Here is a 19,438-nt window from a genome sequence, read left to right as displayed (position 1 = left end):
AAATCCTCCGGATTATGATCGTTAATCCATGATCAGTCGGATCATGGTGCATTATAAAGGAGCCGATGAATCCACTCAGGGCAAGGGTTACTCGGTTCTTCTGATGCACGATAATCCAACTGATCTTGGATCATTGTTCCTGCGTCCCATCATTCCAAAAGAACAGTTTACACATAAGTTTGGGGATCCGAAAGTATTACTGATACGAAGGATGAAGTGGGGAGGAATTGGCAGGAAATCTTGTTCTGATAGATTTGCCCTATTAACACTGACGACCCCTGGCTGAAAAACAGAAAGTTCGATTAGGAATCAAAAACGAAACGAGGGGACCAGTTTTATCTTTTTTTTATTCAAGCTAATTAGGGATTTAAAGATAACTGAGGTTCTTTTTATTTCTGGCAAGTTATGTGCTTATAACTTATTTTTTGGGCCTTAGAATAATAGTGGCAAAAGTTTCAAATGTTTCCGAAATAGCTGAGAAAAAAATATTTATAATTTACAAAACTGAATTCAAAATTGGCGTTAATCCTGGGATTAGCTTTCTAAAGTCTAATACAAGGCTAAAATCAAACAATATCTACCCATAATTAACCAGGGCCGTAACTGGCGCTAAATGGAAGCTTAACGGTTACTGATAAAATGATGTATTTACTGCCTTACACTGCAAGCGAGGACAGATCACTTTTTATCCGGGTCACTTAAAACTGTTTGAAAAAACTGTGGCAGGCTTAAAATGTTAAATAACAGTAAAAGTGAGTCCGCTATGCGAACATGTGTGGACTTTCATTTGAATAAAAGTTGACATTATGAATTAATCAATGAGTTACTGTAGCAGTCAACAACTTCAAGTTTCGAATCGAGTAATTTGAGATACAAGGCGAAAAAACAAAGAACTTGTCAATCAATTTATTATTTACAAGACTGTTGGAAGAACAAAGTGTACTATTACTTGTCTTATTACTTGTACTACGCTTCAAGAAACAAACGTTACCATTGCCGCTTGGGATGTCACGCAATGTGAAGGAGCGTGGTGTGACCCTTTGTCACGTCGTTCACGACAAATGCCTTTTTTCATGCAAATAAAAACCTAGAATCCTACAAGAACAGCAGTTATTAGACCAAAAGCCTTTCCTTACCGCTAGCAAGATAGGATACTATTTTCATTAAAAAAAGAAATGTGCGTGGAGCACGTGAACTGTCTCGCATCGCTTGTTTACACAACCCTTACTTTTTGTGTAAAGCTTGTGTAAACAACTCATCGAAAAACTTATTTTCTTTCAATGAGTTCTTTTTTAACCTTTTTGGAATAAGAACTTTTCAATAAGCTTTCACAAATAATTTCTTAGTAGCTTGCGTAGAAAGGCGGAGAAATATATTTTTCTGTTTACGAAATATTCACTTGAAGTCGGTGTTTTGAGAGGCGGCGAAGGACGTTATTTGAACCGACAATTAAATTATTTTGTCGCACGGTTTGGATATATGCATATTCTACGGTTCGATGTTATTTTTATTCTTTTCATGACAATGTTTTAGTTCAGTTCTGAATTCGACATCGGTCTTTTGTTAAATATACTACTTGAGAGAAATGGAGCTGGTGAATTATATCCCGGAGTCCAAGACAAGTAAAACAACATGATCAGCGAACTTGTTTTGATACAACTCGTTGTGCATTCATTGTGTTTGGCAAAGCTGAAATAAATAAATAACCAGACATTTGATTCGTTTTAATATGCGAATCAAAAATGCTCAAGCCGCACAGAGAAACAAAAACTGTGGAAAGTGAGTCAAAAGTGTGAAAAACAAGAAACGTGACCTATGACCGCAGTTGTTCAGCTCATTAGATATGCAGATTTCAGCCGTCGCGATTGTTATTTCACTTTTCATCTACGCCACCGCTGCCTTTGAAGTTGTTCCTTGATGTATATTTTCCAGCCACCACACGTTCTTCGAAAGCCGTGTCAAAAAAGGCTTCTAGATTCAAGAATAAAGTGCGACTTACTCGATACTGATCGAATTTCTGGGTTTACTGCCTTGGCTGCCCATCTCACCGAAACTTCGGATCCTCCGATCACTGTCGAAAACTTCCGAAAGCACTAACCCGAGTTATCACGGAAAGTGACCCCCCAATCGGAAAAAACTGCATGACAACAATGTGTAGACTTTAAAGTCCACACAAAAATTACTTGGTTTTCATTTAACCCTTAAATTAAAACCAAAATCAATAGAGACTCACTGACACACGTTTTTCCTCGCTTCGTACAGGTAACATTTCTGCCTGGAATTTTGATTCGTTCACTAGATTGCCTGTATTCCTTGTCATTGGTCAGAGTGACTACTTTGTTTTTGACTTTACGATACTCAATCACGAATTGCTCGAAATATTGCTCTCAGCCATGCTTTTAAGAAACATTTTCAATCTGATGTCAAGTGCACGCTGTTTGTACGTAATAGCTGACGTCCAGTCGCCTTGTGCAAGTTGTGTGTCCCCGAGTGAAGAGCAGCTGTCAGCCGTGCTTGAGTCTTGTTCTCCAAACAACTTTATTCTAATTTCAAGTGCACGCTGCTTCAACTGAAGAGCTGAAGTGAAGTCGCCTTGTGCATGTTTTGTTGCTCCGAGTGAAACATAACTATCAGCTACGCTGGAGTGGTCTTCTCCAAACAGTTTCAATCTGATATCAAGCGCACGCTGGAATGACTGAACAGCTGTCGTTAAGTCGCCTTGTGTATGTTGTATGAATCCGATTGAATAGTAACTGTCAGCTGTGCTTGAGCGTTCTTCACCAAAAAGTTTGAGTCGTATGTCAAGTGCACGCTGTTGAGTCTGAAGAGCTGACGTGAAGTCGCCCAGTGCAAGTTGTGTGAACCCGAGTGAAAACAAAATGTCAGCTGTGGTTGAAGTTTCTTCGCCAAACAGTTTCTTTCTGATGTCAATTGCACGACGTTTAGACTGACAAGCTAAGGCCAAGTTACCCTGTGCATGCTGGGTGATCCCGAGTGAGCAGTAAATGTCAGCTGTGCTCGAGTGGTCTTCTCCAAACAGTTTTAGTCTGATGTCAAGTGCACGCTGGAAAGACTGAAGAGCTGACGCCAAGTCGCCTTGTGCATGTTGTGAGTCACCAAGTGAATGGTAACTGTCAGCTGTGCTTGAGTGTTCTTCTCCAAACAATTTCCGTCTAATGTCAAGTGCACGCTGGTGCGACTGAAGAGCTGACGACAAGTCACCTAGTGCATGTTGTGCGACCCCGAGTGCAAAGTAGCTATTAGCTGTGCTTGAGTTTTTTTCTCCAAATAATTTTAGTCTGATGTCAAGTGCACGCTGTTGTGACTGAAGAGCTGACGGCAAGTCGCCTTGTGCATGCTGTGTGTCTCCAAGTGAAGAGTAGCTGTCAGCCGTGCTTGAGTGTTCTTCTCCAAACAAACTCAGTCTGATATCGAATGCACGCTGGAATGACTGAAGGGCTGGAGCTAAGTCGGCTTGTGCAAAGAATTGTGTTTGCCCGAGTGACTCGTAACTGTCAGCTGTACTAGAGTGGTCTTCTCCTAACAGTTTCAATCTGATGTCAAGTGCACGCTGCCTAGACTGAAGAGCTGAAGGTAAGTTACCTTTTGCATGTTCTGTTTCTCCGATTGAATAGTAACTGTCAGCTACGCTTGAGTGTTCTTCTCCAAATAATTTCAATCTGATATCAAGTTCACACTGGAATGACTGAAGAGCTGAAGATAAGTCACCTTGTGTATGTTGGATAATCCCGAGCGAATGGTAACTGTTAGCTGTGCTTGGGTGTTCCTCTCCAAACAACTTTATTCTGATGTCAAGTGCACGCTGTTTTGATTGGAGAGCTGACACCAGGTCGCCTTGTGCATGTTGTTTGTCCCCAAGTAAAAAATAACTGTCAGCTGTACTTGGGTGTTCTTCTCCAAACAGTTTTAGTTTGATGTCAAGTGAACGCTGAAATGACTGAAGAGCTGATGTCAAGTCGCCTTGTGAATGTTGTGCGACCCCGATTGAATAGTAGCTGTAAGCTGTGCTTGAGTGTTCTTCTCCAAACAATCTCAGTCTGATGTCAAGTGCACGCTGGTGTGACTGAAGAGCTGACATTACGTCCCCTTGTGTTTGTTGTGCGTCTCCAAGTGAAGAGTAAATGTCAGCCGTGCTTGAGTGTTCTTCTCCAGACAGTTTTAGTCTTATGTCCAAAGCACATTGGAATGACTGAAGAGCTGACGTCAAGTCGCCTGCTGCATGTTGTGTGACTCCAAGTGAACAGTAACTGTCAGCTGTACTATAATGTTTGTCCCCAAACAACTTTAGTCTGATTTCAAGTGCGCGCTGAAGTGACTGAATGGCTTCTGAAAAGTTTGCTTTCGTGTACTGACAAATGCCAAGATCCCAGTAAATCTTTGCTAGTGATTCCTCATGTAAATTGTGATTTGCAGGGAAGTGTTTCGAGACTCTTTGAAATTCCCCTTTATCGCTGTTGCATTGCTTGAGTGCTGTCTGATGATAATTGATCCTTGCCTCAGACAGTTTGGATGCGTCTTCAATTTTGTTCATAAAGTAAAACGTATAGACAATGTTGCGTTGAAAGTTTGACAAACCAAGTGAGCTGTGTGGGATCGAATTTTCGCTGTCTTTTAGTATTTTCAGCACAGCATTGCTTATACACTGTTTGGTTTCATAATCAGAGAAATTATTTGCGGCCTTGCTCACAAGAAGAAGAATTGTTAATTCGAGTGGGTGATTGTGTAAGTTTTCGGTGCTTCTTTGTGGCGTGTTCTCATGGTTAGTTTCCTTTACAGTACCATCCATCGGAGGAATCACAAGTAATTGTGTGCCTCCCGCTGCCCTGCATTCCTGGAGTCCCTTGCTGTAGAACTGATTGAAGCTTGGGTTATTCTTGTAGCGGTAATAAATAGCAAGAATCTGACACACAACAAGCCTAAGAACTGCCTGTTCGGGGATGTTTTCCATCAAAGAAAGAGCTTCTCGTAATAGTTGAACTCCTTCCTCGGTTTTTCCAGTTACAAGCTGATTGATCCCAGAATAGCAAAGGGTTTTTCCTTTTTCTCCAAAAGCGACCGAGGAAGAAGAAGCTTGAAGTTCCTTTGCTTTATTAAGCAGCTGCATTGTTCTTCCTTCTGCCCCCAAAATTACTTCAAAAAAAGCTTTGGAAACAAGTAACTGCCTGTAAAATACATTTTTCTTCAGATTGTCAGCCGCTTTAATTGCTGAGTCGTAAATCAGGTACAAATTTGCTTCTTCTGTAAGCGAAAGCGAATGTAGAAATAGTTCTGCATTTACCAAAGTACCCAATAGAGTATTGGCTGTGCTAGAGAACGTACAGCCCTCTGTAAGGCTTTGGACAATACTTTGCTCATTTTCGTAAAACTGATTTAAGGCGGACATGGAATGTCCTGTAAGAAATTGCTTGTTAAGCTTCTCAAATAAAGAAATGTAAAATGCATAGAAGCGGGCTTTTGAGTTGAGAACAGTTTCTCTCATTTCATGTTCTCCCTTTTCTCTTGCAAATGATTGAAGAAGGGTATGTATTTGAAATGACCCTGGTTTGGAACTTGAGTCGAGAAGAGATTTCCTACGAAGGCTTTGCAATTTCTTGGTGGCAGAAATTCTTGTTTGATTCATAACGGCTGCTGCAACTTCCTGATCGAAATTCTCTGGAAGAATACTCAAGCACACAAGGGCTTCTTTCTCTCCTGCAGAGAGTCTCTGAAAAGAGGAATCGAACAGGAATTTTAACCTCAGATTGGTCGGAAAATCCGGGTTGTCCAACATGTCGACGATATTACCGTCGGTATCCCTCACCAATTCATCTAGAAATTGATTAGGTAGAACATTATCTTCAGAAATGGAAGAACACAATAACTTAATGGCCAAAGGTACATGCCCACAGATTTGCGTGAGTCGGATGCAGTCAGAGGTGGTCGCACCTGGGAGTAACTGATGAACTAAATGTTCGGAAGAGTCCTCATCCAGTGGTCTTATTCGCATTGCCTGGTGGCCTTGGAAATGCACATTCATAAACTCCAAAGATTCCCTTGTGGTAAGAACGAATGTTGCTTCTTCGTTTCGCCTGAGAAGTTCTTCAAGAAGATTCACGACATCCTCCTTAACGTTTGCCTCACCACTCTCGAAAAGCTCGTCGGCATTATCAAGAACGAACACAAAACGATGAAAAATTTTGCTGAAAAGTTCGCAAAGTTCATCATCGAGTGATAGACGCTGAGGGGACGGATCATTTGAGGAAAATTGTCTAAGAAAGCTAAGAAGCTTCGATGTGAGATCGGCTTTTGACTGAAGGCCCCGTAATGAGAGGAAGTAGACCGGTAATCCTTCAGACTGGAGATGGTGTCCGACTGCGATCGCAACCGACGTTTTTCCGAAGCCAGGTGAACCCCAGATCGAGACGATTCGGGTGGATCTGGACATCACGTGATCAATGATGTCATCACATTCTTTCTGACGGCCGGTGAAGTGTGGCACAATTGGAGGAAGACATGATCTTGGTAAGGCGACTTTAGTACCTTTAAAAAGTTTGAAATATAGTTATTTATAATAATGGCAGTTTACCGTTAAATAAAGAAGGACTCCGACCAACCATTAAACGTTCAAGTCATGTTAATAGTAAAGTTCTGACTACAAAAATGTTACTCCGAGGAGCTTTTGCACCGAGACATTATATCTTGTATTGCCAAACTTCGGTGGACAACGCGTTTCCAAAGACATTTGCGTTCTTCCACGTTTTCCGCACAAGAATGTTACAAAAACCTATACCGGTAAAATACTTTTTCCTCGTCAGATTTTACTGCTTTAACAGCGTTCGAAACATAAACCAAAACGTTTTATTTGAATGCTTACATAATAATATATAATGATTCTGTTGTAGGACCAGTAACATGGGTTGTTATAAGAGGTTACCTAATTTCTTGCTCGTGATAATATCATCAAGTTTTTCCTTTAGCTCCGCCATGTTTTCAAGGAATTCTCGGTTTGCTGCAGTTGTCGCTTCGATGGTTTTCTCGGCTGCTTTTCTTATCTCTTCTTTCAACTCATCTTTATCAAATTGTCGCTGGCTCGTCAGATTTTCAAGCTTTTTCTTTTTTTCGGCCTCTGTTTCTTTTTGATCTTCTAGTAGTTTCTTGTTTGACTGAGCGGTAACTGTTATGTCTTCTAGCTTCTCTTTCAGCTCATCTTTGTCAGTCTGTAACTGGTTCTTCAGGTCCTGAATCTCATCCTTTCTCTCTGTCTCTGTTCTTTTCTGATCCTTCTGTCGTTCCTGGATTGACTGAGCGATATCTGACCTTATGCCTTGTAGCTCGTCTTTCACTTCATCCTCAAGAAACTTCTTATCTGCCTGTAACTCACTTTTGATGTCGTCCTCTAGCTGACGAACTCGCTCCGTAGGAAAGTCCGACTCAGTCAAACCCCCCACAGCATCAATTGGATTTGTGTTCACACCAAGAGCTTTGAATGCATCTTTAGCGAGTTGCACGTATTGGTCAAATGTTATCTTGTTCAACTCAGACCTGGGTGAGTGACATAAGGAATTCCTTAAAAGACGAATTTGGTCAATCGCTAATGCAAACGTTTCTGCCTTGTTTCCACCAGGGCTTACAACTGATGCATGGAAACTACCAGTAGACACTCCTTTGGGCTTAACGTACAAGTCACTGAGTATTCTATGATGTCCTCTGCCGTCTGGTAAAGCGAAGGACCGCGCGTAGATAGTAGCCTGGAATAAGGCGGTACACTCCCATTCATCATAAGAGAGATGTACGGGAACTTTGGTTGTGCCACCCTCTGTAGCTAGAAATAAACCTCTCACTGCAGCGGAATCATCCCAGGGTTGGTAACCAGGCAGATGTCCAAAGGTGTTGTCCCACATTGTTCTGAATGTCTGACGTAAGGCCTTAGGGAACTCATCCAGAACAATGAATGCAAACTTAAAATAGTTCAACTGCTCGTCCCGAAACGGCGCCAGAGCCATCTTTACGTATCAGCAGTGGTCGGGACACAGTATCTTTACGCTTTTGTTGTACTACCTGCAAAATTATAGGTCAAGGACACAGGTCAAGAAAGACGAATAGTAGGCTGATCATTACATCCCAAACTACTTCTGAAGTGCGCATGCAATTTGTCCCTTTTACATCTTGTTACAATCGCATAGAGCTTGGTACAAACGGGTTAACACCTACAAATTATGCTTATTGTTAGCCTGGTGGTATTGGACAGTTAAAGAAGCTACGTCACAGTGATTTGATGGAAACTATTAGCAGCCAAAGACGCTTGCTAATAGTTTCAGTGCTCTTATATTGAATTTTTTTTTCAAAAATGGAACATTTTGTTTAGGTTTACTACGACACAAATACATGTTTTGGCTGGTTAAAAATCTGTTAAAATCTGTGACCAAGCCCCTTTAAATACTGAACAACGTTAAATAATGCTATCTTTATTCTGGTTGGTGAATAGACTAAAGTCTTAGCGTCATATTTACAGACACTGGTATTTGTACTTATACCTAATCGTACCTTTTTGGTACGCTTCGGCGGCATATCAGGCGAGTTTGGTCGAGCCATGGTTCGTATTTTGGCGAGACGCAGTCGAGCCAAAATACCCATGGCGAGACCAAACGAGCCTGATATGCCGCCGAAGCGTACCAAAAAGGTACTATTAGGTATTTACCGTACCCAAATTCAGCCAAAAATCCGGTGAGTTATTCGCTCTGTCGAAGCCATGCTTGCCAGACACGTAGTGCAAAATGTGTTGACCTGCTTGTATTGATACTTTTTTGGTCTTCAACACTTTTATCAAGTCCTCTTCTCACATTTTTTTACTCGCTTGTTTGGAGTTTCATTCCCTAAATTTTCAAAATCCAAATTCAGCGAAAAATTTGGAAATTCCCACTCCATTGTTTCAGTGTGAATGTTTCAGTACTCGTCGGCAAACATCGCGCAATTGGCGAGCGCGTTCAAGTTTAGTTTTGGCGGGAAAGTTTTTCTCATTTTACGACCGGTAAGCACCAGCTAATTTAAAATACTCGTTTCTGTTTTATTGGTAAAACCTCTTTTCAATTCATAGTACGGAAACACTACTTTAATTCAAAGTGACCGTGATATGGTGGCATATCAGGTCAGTGACTTGATATCGTAGGATATCAGGACAGTAGATCGCGCTTCTGATTGGCTACTTGCGAATTTGGGTACGGTAAGGGTGCGTTTCTTTGGGAAAAATCCGAATCCGGATTCTTGATCCAAAAACGGATTTTGCGTTTCTTTACCTATATCCGAAAATGGATTAATCTTGGATCGATGATCTGAAGAATCCACACTTCGAGTGGATACATCAGATCATATCTGAATCCGGATTTTTAGGATTCATGATCCGTGCGTTTCTTTGGGAAAGGATTCGAAAAAAGTACCTTGGCCCAGCGGTCTTTGCTGTGAAAATACAGGTTCGCTCTTTGTAAACACTGCCATACGGAAAGTTTTAGGCGGTTATTTCGATCAAAATACAAAAATATTTCACGATAAAAGGAAACGGTAGCTTCAGATTGGTATGTAGTATCATTTTAAACGGGATACAGGTTTTCTAGAACAGCCACTGTGTGCCTACGGAAGTTGTATCCTTTTGAAATTGTCACGAGTGAAATTTGCACTGATCATTTCGCAATCATTCTTCGCTCTCAGATGCTTTCTCGCCACATTGTGCTTAACGCTAAAGAAGATCTACTTCGACGTGTGGTTTTTGTAAAAGATTTTGTATGCTGAAATTATTTTAGCTAGGATACATTCGACGAAAAATAAATTTGTGCTGATATTTTATGTTCTGTGCGAAATGTGTTTACGGGGTTGTCATGGCAAAAAATCCATTTTCGGATTATTCGTTTCTTTGGGAGCAAAGTATCCGTGTGATCTGAGATCAATAATCCACATTTTGGATTTTCCCAAAGAAACGCACCCTAAATGTCGGAATGACGCGTTTATGCATGCAGTGTTGCGTCACAAGCGGCTAACTGTACACTGTAATAACAAGTCTGATGATCGAGAAACTTTCTTTGAATTAAATGTCAAAAAATATCCGTCACCAATAAAACCGTTTACAAAAGTGACAGTAACATCAAAACTGTAAAAGAATCCACTTAAAAGCAGTGGGAAAGAAAAACAGATTTCGCGATCAATGTTATTGTGCTCACCCAGGTGTCAAACGCCACGAAGCGCTGTAAGTTTAAAACAGACGCGGTAGTGTTTCTAATACGTAATTATAAGAAACATAATCTTTGGGTACGATTTTCGTGCGATAGCGACATTATCAGGGGCTCAGTTTCTGTTTTCCATGTTGATAATTCTTACAAGTTTATCCAATTTGTGTTCATTGTAGGGCAAATATCGACAACAATTATGGACTTCCTGCATGTGCGGTTAGCGGCGAGCTATCTGCCGACACTTGCAGCGCAGTGCGCATGATCTGTGCAGACTAAGTAGATAAATATAGACTAACGCCAATATTTTCAATGACTGGAAAGAAACAAATAAATCAATAAATGAATGACGGACTAAATGAATAATTATAATGCTTTTGACAGCTGAGGGAGAGCACGCGTCATAAATTAGCAGGACGGGAACGCTAATTTACTAGGCAGTAAATAATTTTAGAGGGATTTCATTTTCTAAAATACCACAAATTGAGTCTTCAGCGCCTTGTATCAATTCGCTACTTTTTCACGCCAAAAATTCATAAACAACAAAAACCAACCTAATAAACTTTTCTTAAACCAGCCAAGCTCGATAGAAATAAAAATTCTGAAACTGGCATTATGTCCTGTTAACATACTGAATGGTTATAAAACTATGGTGCGTCTAGGTAAAGACTTACCGCTCATTCCGGCGTATTGAACAGAGAAATTGCGCCGTGTCCGTTCTACTCTCCTTCCCGATCTCCTTCTGAATTAGATCGTGTTTTTTACCACTGACGCATCTAGAGTGAACTGTGATTTATCAACGGAGTTATTGCTATGTTAATAACCAAAAAATTACTAAGAAATATCTTCAGTGATAAAATTGGGTGCATGGTTATATCTTACCAGTTGTAATCTATAAAAGCAAATTTAAAATTTCAGAAACCTTTACCTTGGTGAGGAGAAAATCGCTGCGTGTTACACGGTATTTTGAAAGGCCCCAAGGTTACATCGTGAATACGATCAGCGATAAACAGACAGACTAAACCAGTTGTGTCGGTACGGTGAATATGCTGAGTCAGTCCACTCTCATTGGGGGGTCTCCCTAATTCTAAGAACGGGAAGTCGACAATTACTTTGTCCCAACCGGCCTTGCAATATTACAATTTTAATTACCAAATTTTACGCAAGTCTTAGCTGAGAACGTTTATAAGGGTCAATATAACATCCGGCCTTGAGTAACAGAAGGTTTTTAAATTTGACTCGTTGGCAGAAGTCTGGCCACAAAGTCTTGAAGGGTAGAGGAGATAACGATAAAAGAACGGCTAGGCAGGAGGACCAGGAAACTTTAAAAAGGGCGTATAGTTTATTTTCTCCTGATTTCGCAAAGCGCACTAGTTGAGCATTAATTTGATTCCATTGTATTCCTGTTGATTTTAATGTCTAATAATACTTGTCTACTCCCGTAAATACTCGCGTCTAATTGGTTGACGTCGGAACAATTTATCCCAAATTGTATCACTAGCGGAACAATTAAAAAAAATAATTTCCAATTAATTAATTGTATCGCTCAGTTTCGCGCCAAAAAATGCGGCTGCACTAAGGCTGCACCACTAACACAACTCGTTTCCAGTCGGCTTCAGTCGTGGCTTTCTTTCTGAGGAATCGTCAAAGATCGATCTAAAAACGATGAACTTTGAAGGCACTCATCAACAAATTTATTCTGGACAGAAATGAGGGAACAAGTAGGCATTTAAGTTGTCTTTTAACTGATATAAAGCTCACTTTAATTGACTTTCAAAGCTACGCCTAATGGACACCTGGCACATCAGTTGCAACTCGATCGCGTAAAAACAAAACTGAATTTGCTGAATTCAAAAACTCGTATTTACGGTAGCATTTTTAAAAAAAGGAAATAGGTCTTTTTTCTCGAAACAGTTAGGGATTAATTGTACTTGTGAACAGATCGGACTTTTTTTAATTTCCACGACTGTTTCTCGAACAGACTGTTTTCCTATACTTATCGGTAAACCTCACCTGAACAGCAAGTTTTTGAGCCGTAAATGTTGTCAAATCTTCAAACGTTTCAAGTGCACACGTTTTAATAATTTTCCTCTTGGGGCTATATATGTTACTAATCGCCGTCTAACTTAGAAGTAAAGTAGAATCCCTCTTTATGGACAGTTTGCTCAATATGGAGAGCTCGTAACTACAGACAGTGATGGCCTGCTGCAGTCTTCGAGAACAATAAACACGTGAAATTGCTTTGCCTTCGTTTATGCTGTTGCAGTTTAGCTTTATAGAAAGAAAGAGAAGCTGCTATTTACCCAACTGAAACAACAGGCAGAAACATGGCTGCTTTTGTGTGCTAGTATTTCTTTCCTAAAAAAGGAAATAGAGACTTTTAATAAGAGATGGCCCCCCGGAATACTCGAAGGACTATTGGAATGGTTTTAACTTAAACCAAAATTAAAACAATTAAACCAGATTTAGTGGTTAGAATACAGTGAAGAAGAAAAAAAGATAAAACAAGTTCCTAGTAGTATCATAGTATTCTTCCCAGATCCTCTCGTTCCTCCTATCCGCTAAGGTTAAACACAACATAGACTGGGGACTTGCCCGTCTGCGAGAAGCTGTCAACCTGGTTTTCATCAGAGACGCACGCATAAAAGTGGAAGCATAAGAGCTCGGGGGGTGGTACTCAGGTATGTTTTGGGTGCGTGGTCTCCGAAGTAGCACCCCGTTTTAGAAAGAATTTACAACCAAAATGATACCCCGTTCTAGAAAAAGTTCAATTTTTGGACTCCCCGTTTTGGCTGCTGATAATTTAAATTTTTCGTGCGTTTAAAATATTATACCCCGCTCTAGAAATTGTCTCTTTAATCAAGATTGGGAGCCCAAAATCACGACTCCGTTGGACGACACATACCCGTATAGGTATTTTGGGGGAGTACCCCCTCCCCCAGGCCCCGGGCCTAAGAGTCCACAGTGTTAGATTCAAACGTCTCGTTTTGTTCTTTAGTATTATTTTTACATTGTTCACACGCGTGAGCAGCTATCAACCTCGTGATCTACACGCGTGACATTGCGTTACTTTGTTTATCATGTGATTGCTATCAAGATCAGTTTACATCATTCTAAGTTTATTACACAATCACCTCGTGTTTTGATCTTTCTACGATTACGTTCTTTCTATTCACGTTTTGTCCTGATTTGTCTTCGCTCCACCGGATCAGAGGAATATTTGTAAGTTTTGTTCTTTCAGTGTTTTTTCAAATCGTTTATTAGTTTCTTATATTGTTGTAATCTATTGCTTTTCAGTCGAACCATATTCATCGATAATTGTTTCTATTGTCTGATGCGTTCAAATTACCTCGATCTATTCAATAAAGTAAGCGTTAAATGGAACAAGACTCTGAACTGAACGATTTATTGCTTACATTAGTTCGAAAATAACCGTCGCTCAACTCAACCAAGGTCTCGACCCGAAAGGGAATTTATATGGCCATGAACTCGAGCGAAGATTCAACCCGCGACAGGATGCCTAACGTGACCCTGGACAACGCTGGAATCCAGCATGAAAAATCACTTCAACTTCGCAAAGGTAGAAGCGCTGCGAAAGCTAACATTACGAAGAAAATCAAGGAAATTACGGAGTGCTTTTCCAATTGCGAAACTGTTGCCGATGTTAGGCTAAAGGCGCAAGAGTTTCACGATACCGCGAACAATTTCCGAGACGCCCACAACGCCTATCACGCCACACTCGATGACGACTTCGAAATCCAAGATTCGCAAGAATATTTCGAATGCGAAACGCGACGAATCGTCAATTTCCAACGAACGCTCGACGAGTGGTTCGCAAAGGCAGAAGACCGTAGAAAAGTGGAAAGTGAAGTCGACCCACGCGATTCAATAAGCAACGCTGGGTCGAGATCACGTGCACAATCGAAGAAATCATTACGCTCCGGCTCGCGCGTGTCCGAAACCGGGTCATCGGCCTTCAACGCCAGAACCGCCGCAGCCGCAAAACGGGCTTCACTGGCTGCTGAAGCGGCTTCTTTACGTAAGAAGCAAACTCTCCAAGAAGAAGAACTGCAATTAAAACATGAAGGACTTAAATACCAACAACAGCAAGAAACAGCTGAATTACGCCTTCAACAACGTAAACAACAACTTCAGCTTGAAACCGAAATCGCCAAAACGGAAGCCGAAGAGGAAGTTTATGCTTTGGCTGAACTTGGAGATCGGAATGCTCAGCGACCGTTGAATAATCGGACTCGTATCCAGGACCTCGCAACTTCCCCTCCTCTGGGACAGCCACGCCTACCAGTCCTCCTGAACAGGGAAACACACTTTTCTCTACCGACACCTGTAAATTTGGATCCACCTTCAAAGGATCTACAATCTTCACATGGCTATCCTGACGAGACCCGGGAAACAACAGAACCAAGAAGGGATCATCAACCAATTCCAGTAAACAGTCAACCTGGAAGACAGTTCAAAATCTTTTCACCTGAAGCGAATCCCTGGACACCTGCAAACCTTCCAAAGTATGAGCTCAGCGATCACCGCTCGTATTCTAACGAAATCAAGCGAGAGCGAAGTCCCTCCTCGAGTAATTCAGCAGTCGGAGAAAAATTCATACAAGATATGATAGATATTCAGCGTCAGCAGCAACAACACAACGAGCAGCTTATGCACATGCAGCAGTACCGCGACCACCAATTGCAACAGCTATTAGGACAACACCAGCAACTGTCCCTAACGCTGACGCTGCCTTATGCCGAGGTGCAAGCGTTCAACGGCGATCCCGTTAATTACTGCAACTTCATCCGATCCTTTGAGAACCTCATCGAGGCCAAGACGAAAAACAGCAGCACGAAGCTGTATTATCTCGTGCAGTATACTACCGGTGACGTCCAAGAGCTCATGAAAAGCTGCTTATCAATGCAGCCAGACGAAGGATACCAGGAAGCAAGGAGACTGTTAAAATCCAGATACGGTCAAAGCTACAAAATTGCGACAGCGTACGTTAATCGAGTTACAAATGGACCGCCGATAAAGCATGAAGACGGCGAAGCACTTCAGAAGTTCTCTGTCCTACTCACGAGCTGCAAAAACACATTGAAAGAGATCGGTTGCCTCAACAAGATCGAGAATCCGGACAGCCTACAGAAGGTAGTGGAAAGGCTTCCCTTCCAATTGAGGCAAAGATGGCGCGATGTTGCTGACGACATAACAAGTAACAAACAGAGAGAAATCACGTTCGAGGACATCGCAAGATTCGTCGAATCAAAGGCCAGAGCCTTAAATCACCCGATATTCGGAAACGTTAGCAGCGAACTGAAGAGCCAAGGAAAGGATCCGAAAAAGCGCAAACCCCGGTATGGTGATAGCTTTGCGACCATTGGAGAGGTACCCGTCAGTGGGGGCAATGAAAATTCTCCTTCTGGAGCTGATTCAACAAAGGCCACGCCCAAATGCCATTTGTGCAACGGCAACCACTGGTTGACTCGCTGTCGTGAGTTTAAGAAACAGTCCGTGGAACAGAAAATTACCCTCGTGCGTAAGAAAGGTCTTTGTGAGAACTGCTTCCAGACTGGTCACACGGTGCCGACCTGTCCGAAAGACAGCTACTGCAAAATCCCTGCCTGCCGAACGAAACACTCAACATTTCTGCATCCAAAGCCGCAAGACCACAACAATGGGAACCTTCCTCCTAACCAAAACCGAGTCAATGAAGTCAATGGAAACGCGGCTGGAAACTACAATGGCAATGCGCAAAATGGCTACGTCAATGGCGATAGTCGCTGTGCTCTAACCGGGGCCGGCGTTTCAACGGTTGGTCTTCCCATCGTCCCTGTAAAGGTTAAGGCCAGAGGTTCAGACACCCCAGTGTTGACTTACGCCTTCTTAGATAGTGGATCAAACACGTCGTTCTGCAGTCATCAACTTATGAAAATGTTGGCTGTAGATGGTGAGAAAACTACTCTTTCGCTGACAACCTTGGGGAAGCAGAACAGCGCTACTGAATGCAGTGTCTTCAAGTTGGAGGTGTTCGACTTGGATGAGCACAGTTTTGTTGAGCTTCCATCTGTCTTCTCCACCCCAAAACTACCGGTTAGTAAAGACAGCATCCCACAGCAAGAGGATGTGAGCAAGTACCCCCACCTCAATGGTATCGAGCTACCAAAAATTGACGCCTGCATTGGCTTGCTCATTGGCAACGACGTTCCTAAAGCTCTAGAACCTAAAGAAATAAGAGAGTGCAACGGTCAAGGCCCTTATGCAGTTAGAACCATGTTCGGGTGGACAATCAACGGTCCTTTAGAACGGAAAGGTAATTCAGCTAGCACAGCGAACTTCATCAGAGCCGACAACGAACTCAGTCAACAGTTTGCAAGGTTCTGCAACTTGGAATTCAGCGACTCAGTCTACGATAAAGACCCAGGAATGTCAAAGGAAGACTTGCGCGCAGTGAGTATTATGGAACAGTCCGTCAAACTCGAAGAGGGTCACTACGAAATAGCATTACCTTGGAGAAACGTCCCACCTAACCTTCCGGACAACCGACCGTTGGCAGAGCACCGCTTGAAGTTGTTACTAAGAAGACTGCTGAAAAACCAAGAGCTCCTTTTAAAGTATTCTTCGTTCATGGAAGATCTGGTGAAGAACGGCCACGCCCGCAAGGTGCCCCAGGACCGGCTGACACATCCTGTCGGCGCAGTATGGTATCTGCCTCACCATCCTGTCCTCAATCCGAACAAACCAGACAAGGTCCGCGTGGTGTTTGATTGTGCAGCAAAACACCAGGGAACATCACTGAATGATCAACTTCTCCAGGGACCTGATTTAACTAACAACTTGGTTGGTGTCCTGACACGCTTTCGGCAGGAACCTGTTGCTCTCATGGCCGATGTAGAGTCGATGTTTCACCAAGTACACGTCAGTCCTGACGATTGCGATGCCCTACGATTTCTCTGGTGGCCGGACAATGATTTGAACAGCGAGCCAGAGGAGTATCAGATGATGGTGCATCTCTTCGGCGCCACATCATCACCAAGTTGTGCTAACTTTGGTCTCAGGCGAACTGCTGAGGATAATCAGCAAGCATTCAGCAAGGAGGCAGTCAACAGCGTCAAAGACAATTTCTACGTCGACGACTGTCTCAAGTCAGTCTCATCTGAGAACAAGGCCATCGTGCTTGTGGACGAGCTCCGTCAACTGCTCTCTAAAGGAGGATTCCGCTTGACAAAATGGATCTCCAATTCACGGAAGGTCATCGATTCTATCCCGACATCGGAAAGGGCAGCATCCGTGACAGATCTTCTCCTCGATCAACTACCAATCGAGCGAGCCCTGGGAGTCAGGTGGGATGTGGAGTCTGACACCTTTGGCTTCAAGATAAGCGTGAAGGACAGGCCCCCTACAAGACGAGGCATTTTGTCTGTGGTCAGCTCTGTCTACGACCCGTTAGGGTTTGCAGCTCCATTCACCCTGCCGGCAAAGGCATTGCTGCAGGACTTATGTCGCAAGAACCTGGGCTGGGACGACCCTATTTCAGATGAGGACCTCATTCGCTGGAGGAACTGGCTTGATGAACTTCCCAGGCTCGAAAACCTCAAGGTTGACCGCTGTTTCAAACCAGCCGACTTTGGAGAAGTAGCTTCCAGTCAGCTTCACCATTTCGCAGATGCTTCTCAGCATGCATATGGTGCTGTCACCTATCTCCGCGCCACCAACACTAAGGGTGATGTCCATTGTTCCTTCTTCATTGGCAAATCGCGGCTATCCCCACTAAAGCAGTTGACAATCCCACGCCTGGAGCTCTCAGCAGCTGTAGTAGCCACGCGATTGGATAAAATGCTCAGAAAGGAAATTGGCATTCCAGTTGATCAGTCCATCTTTTGGACAGATAGCACCTGTGTTTTGGGGTACATCGCAAATGAAGACAAACGGTTTCATACCTTCATCGCGAATCGTATAGCTGCGATACAAGAAGTCAGCTCCCCTTACCAGTGGAGACACGTCGGCACAAAGGAAAACCCGGCAGACGACGCCTCGCGTGGTCTCTCAGCCGAAGCCTTGCTGAACAACAAGCGTTGGTTAACCGGACCGGATTTCCTTTGGAAATCAGAGGAAGACTGGCCAAACCAGCAGTTCAAAACCTCTACAGTCGCTGAAAACGACCCAGAGGTCAAGAGAGAATCTCAAGTGTTTTCTACCAAAACTGAAACAGAGAAGATTACACTCAACCAACTCTTCGGACGCTTTTCCCAGTGGTACCGTTTAAAGAAGTTTGTGGCGTGGATTCTTCGTTACCGAGCAAACCTGCGAAGGGCGGCTTCACAACGCAAATCAGGATTCATCCCCCGCAACCAGGTGACAAGGATAGAACCAATAACCGTGGAGGAACTGGACAAGGCCGAAAGGGAAATACTGGTCCATATACAGAAAGAGAGTTTCAAGGAAGAGATCGCCATCCTAAAGAATTCAAGGGCCGATGTTATAAATGGATGCGCCGCTACTACAAAGAAGATTCAAGTCAAGAAGTCAAGTAAAATCTCCAAGCTTGACCCACGGTTGATGGACGGTCTGCTTCGTGTGGGTGGACGACTTGAAAACGCCCCCCTTCAACCGGATGCGAAACATCCCATAATTCTGCCGACTTCACATCACGTTGTTGGTCTGATTATCAGCTTCTACCACCACGCTTCCGGGCACTCTGGCACAGAACACGTGCTCTCTATGATCAGAGAAAGATTTTGGATCATAAAGGCAAGAGCTGCAGTGAGAAAGTCCCTCAACAGCTGCTTCAATTGCAGAAAGAGACAAGCGCCAGTTGGAGAGCAAAATATGGCAAACCTTCCGCAAGACAGGATCACTCCTGACAAGCCCCCATTCACCTACGTCGGGGTCGACTGTTTTGGGCCCTTTTTGGTTCGTCGTGGGAGAAGCCAAGTCAAGAGATATGGCGTGGTGTTCACCTGCTTAACAGTGCGCGCGATCCACATCGAGGTGGTCCACAGTCTGGACACAGACTCCTTCCTACACAGCATGAGTCGTTTCATTTGCAGAAGGGGGAAACCAGAAGTGGTGAGATCGGATAATGGAGGAAACTTCGTGTGCGGCGAGAAGGAGCTGAGGAGTGCCATTGATGGGTGGAACCAGGATGTAATTTCAGAGTCTCTCCTGCAGAGAAACGTTCAGTGGATCTTCAACCCCCCTGCAGGCTCTCATCATGGTGG

The 19,438-nt window shown here is 43.0% G+C and overlaps 1 protein-coding gene and 1 long non-coding RNA gene across 2 annotated transcripts in view; both read right to left on the bottom strand.

Annotated features, from left to right (window-relative positions):
- Nucleotides 1–329: 329 nt before the first annotated feature.
- The window catches only part of LOC144665172 (uncharacterized), a 135,941-nt gene continuing 116,832 nt past the window's right edge, over nt 330–19,438 (bottom strand). Inside the window, exon 2 of the long non-coding RNA XR_013572896.1 lies at nt 330–2,182. This is a non-coding gene — a long non-coding RNA (uncharacterized LOC144665172). The remainder of the gene's footprint in view (nt 2,183–19,438) is intronic.
- On the bottom strand, nt 2,190–11,022 carry LOC144665141 (uncharacterized). Its single transcript, XM_078526313.1, has 3 exons — nt 10,889–11,022; nt 6,935–8,058; nt 2,190–6,540 (listed from the first exon to the last, which is right to left on the bottom strand). The coding sequence occupies exons 2-3, from the start codon at nt 8,001–8,003 to the stop codon at nt 2,363–2,365; spliced, it is 5,247 nt and encodes a 1,748-aa protein (XP_078382439.1). The 5' UTR covers nt 8,004–8,058; nt 10,889–11,022; the 3' UTR covers nt 2,190–2,362.

This window comes from Oculina patagonica, chromosome 9 (genome assembly GCF_052425735.1).
Source record: "Oculina patagonica isolate OP01 chromosome 9, crgOcupat, whole genome shotgun sequence".
NCBI classification, from domain to species: domain Eukaryota; kingdom Metazoa; phylum Cnidaria; class Anthozoa; order Scleractinia; family Oculinidae; genus Oculina; species Oculina patagonica.
This window is presented reverse-complemented; position numbering and strand designations above follow the sequence as displayed.

What these genes read in the sequence shown, in the direction of transcription:
- LOC144665141 (XM_078526313.1), bottom strand. Translation starts at nt 8,003, where the DNA reads ATGGCTCTGGCGCCGTTTCGGGACGAGCAGTTGAACTATTTTAAGTTT. An exon ending in TATCACGAGCAAGAAATTAG is followed by an intron (nt 6,541 to 6,934) that starts GTAACCTCTTAT and finishes AACTTTTTAAAG; the next exon opens with GTACTAAAGTCGCCTTACCA.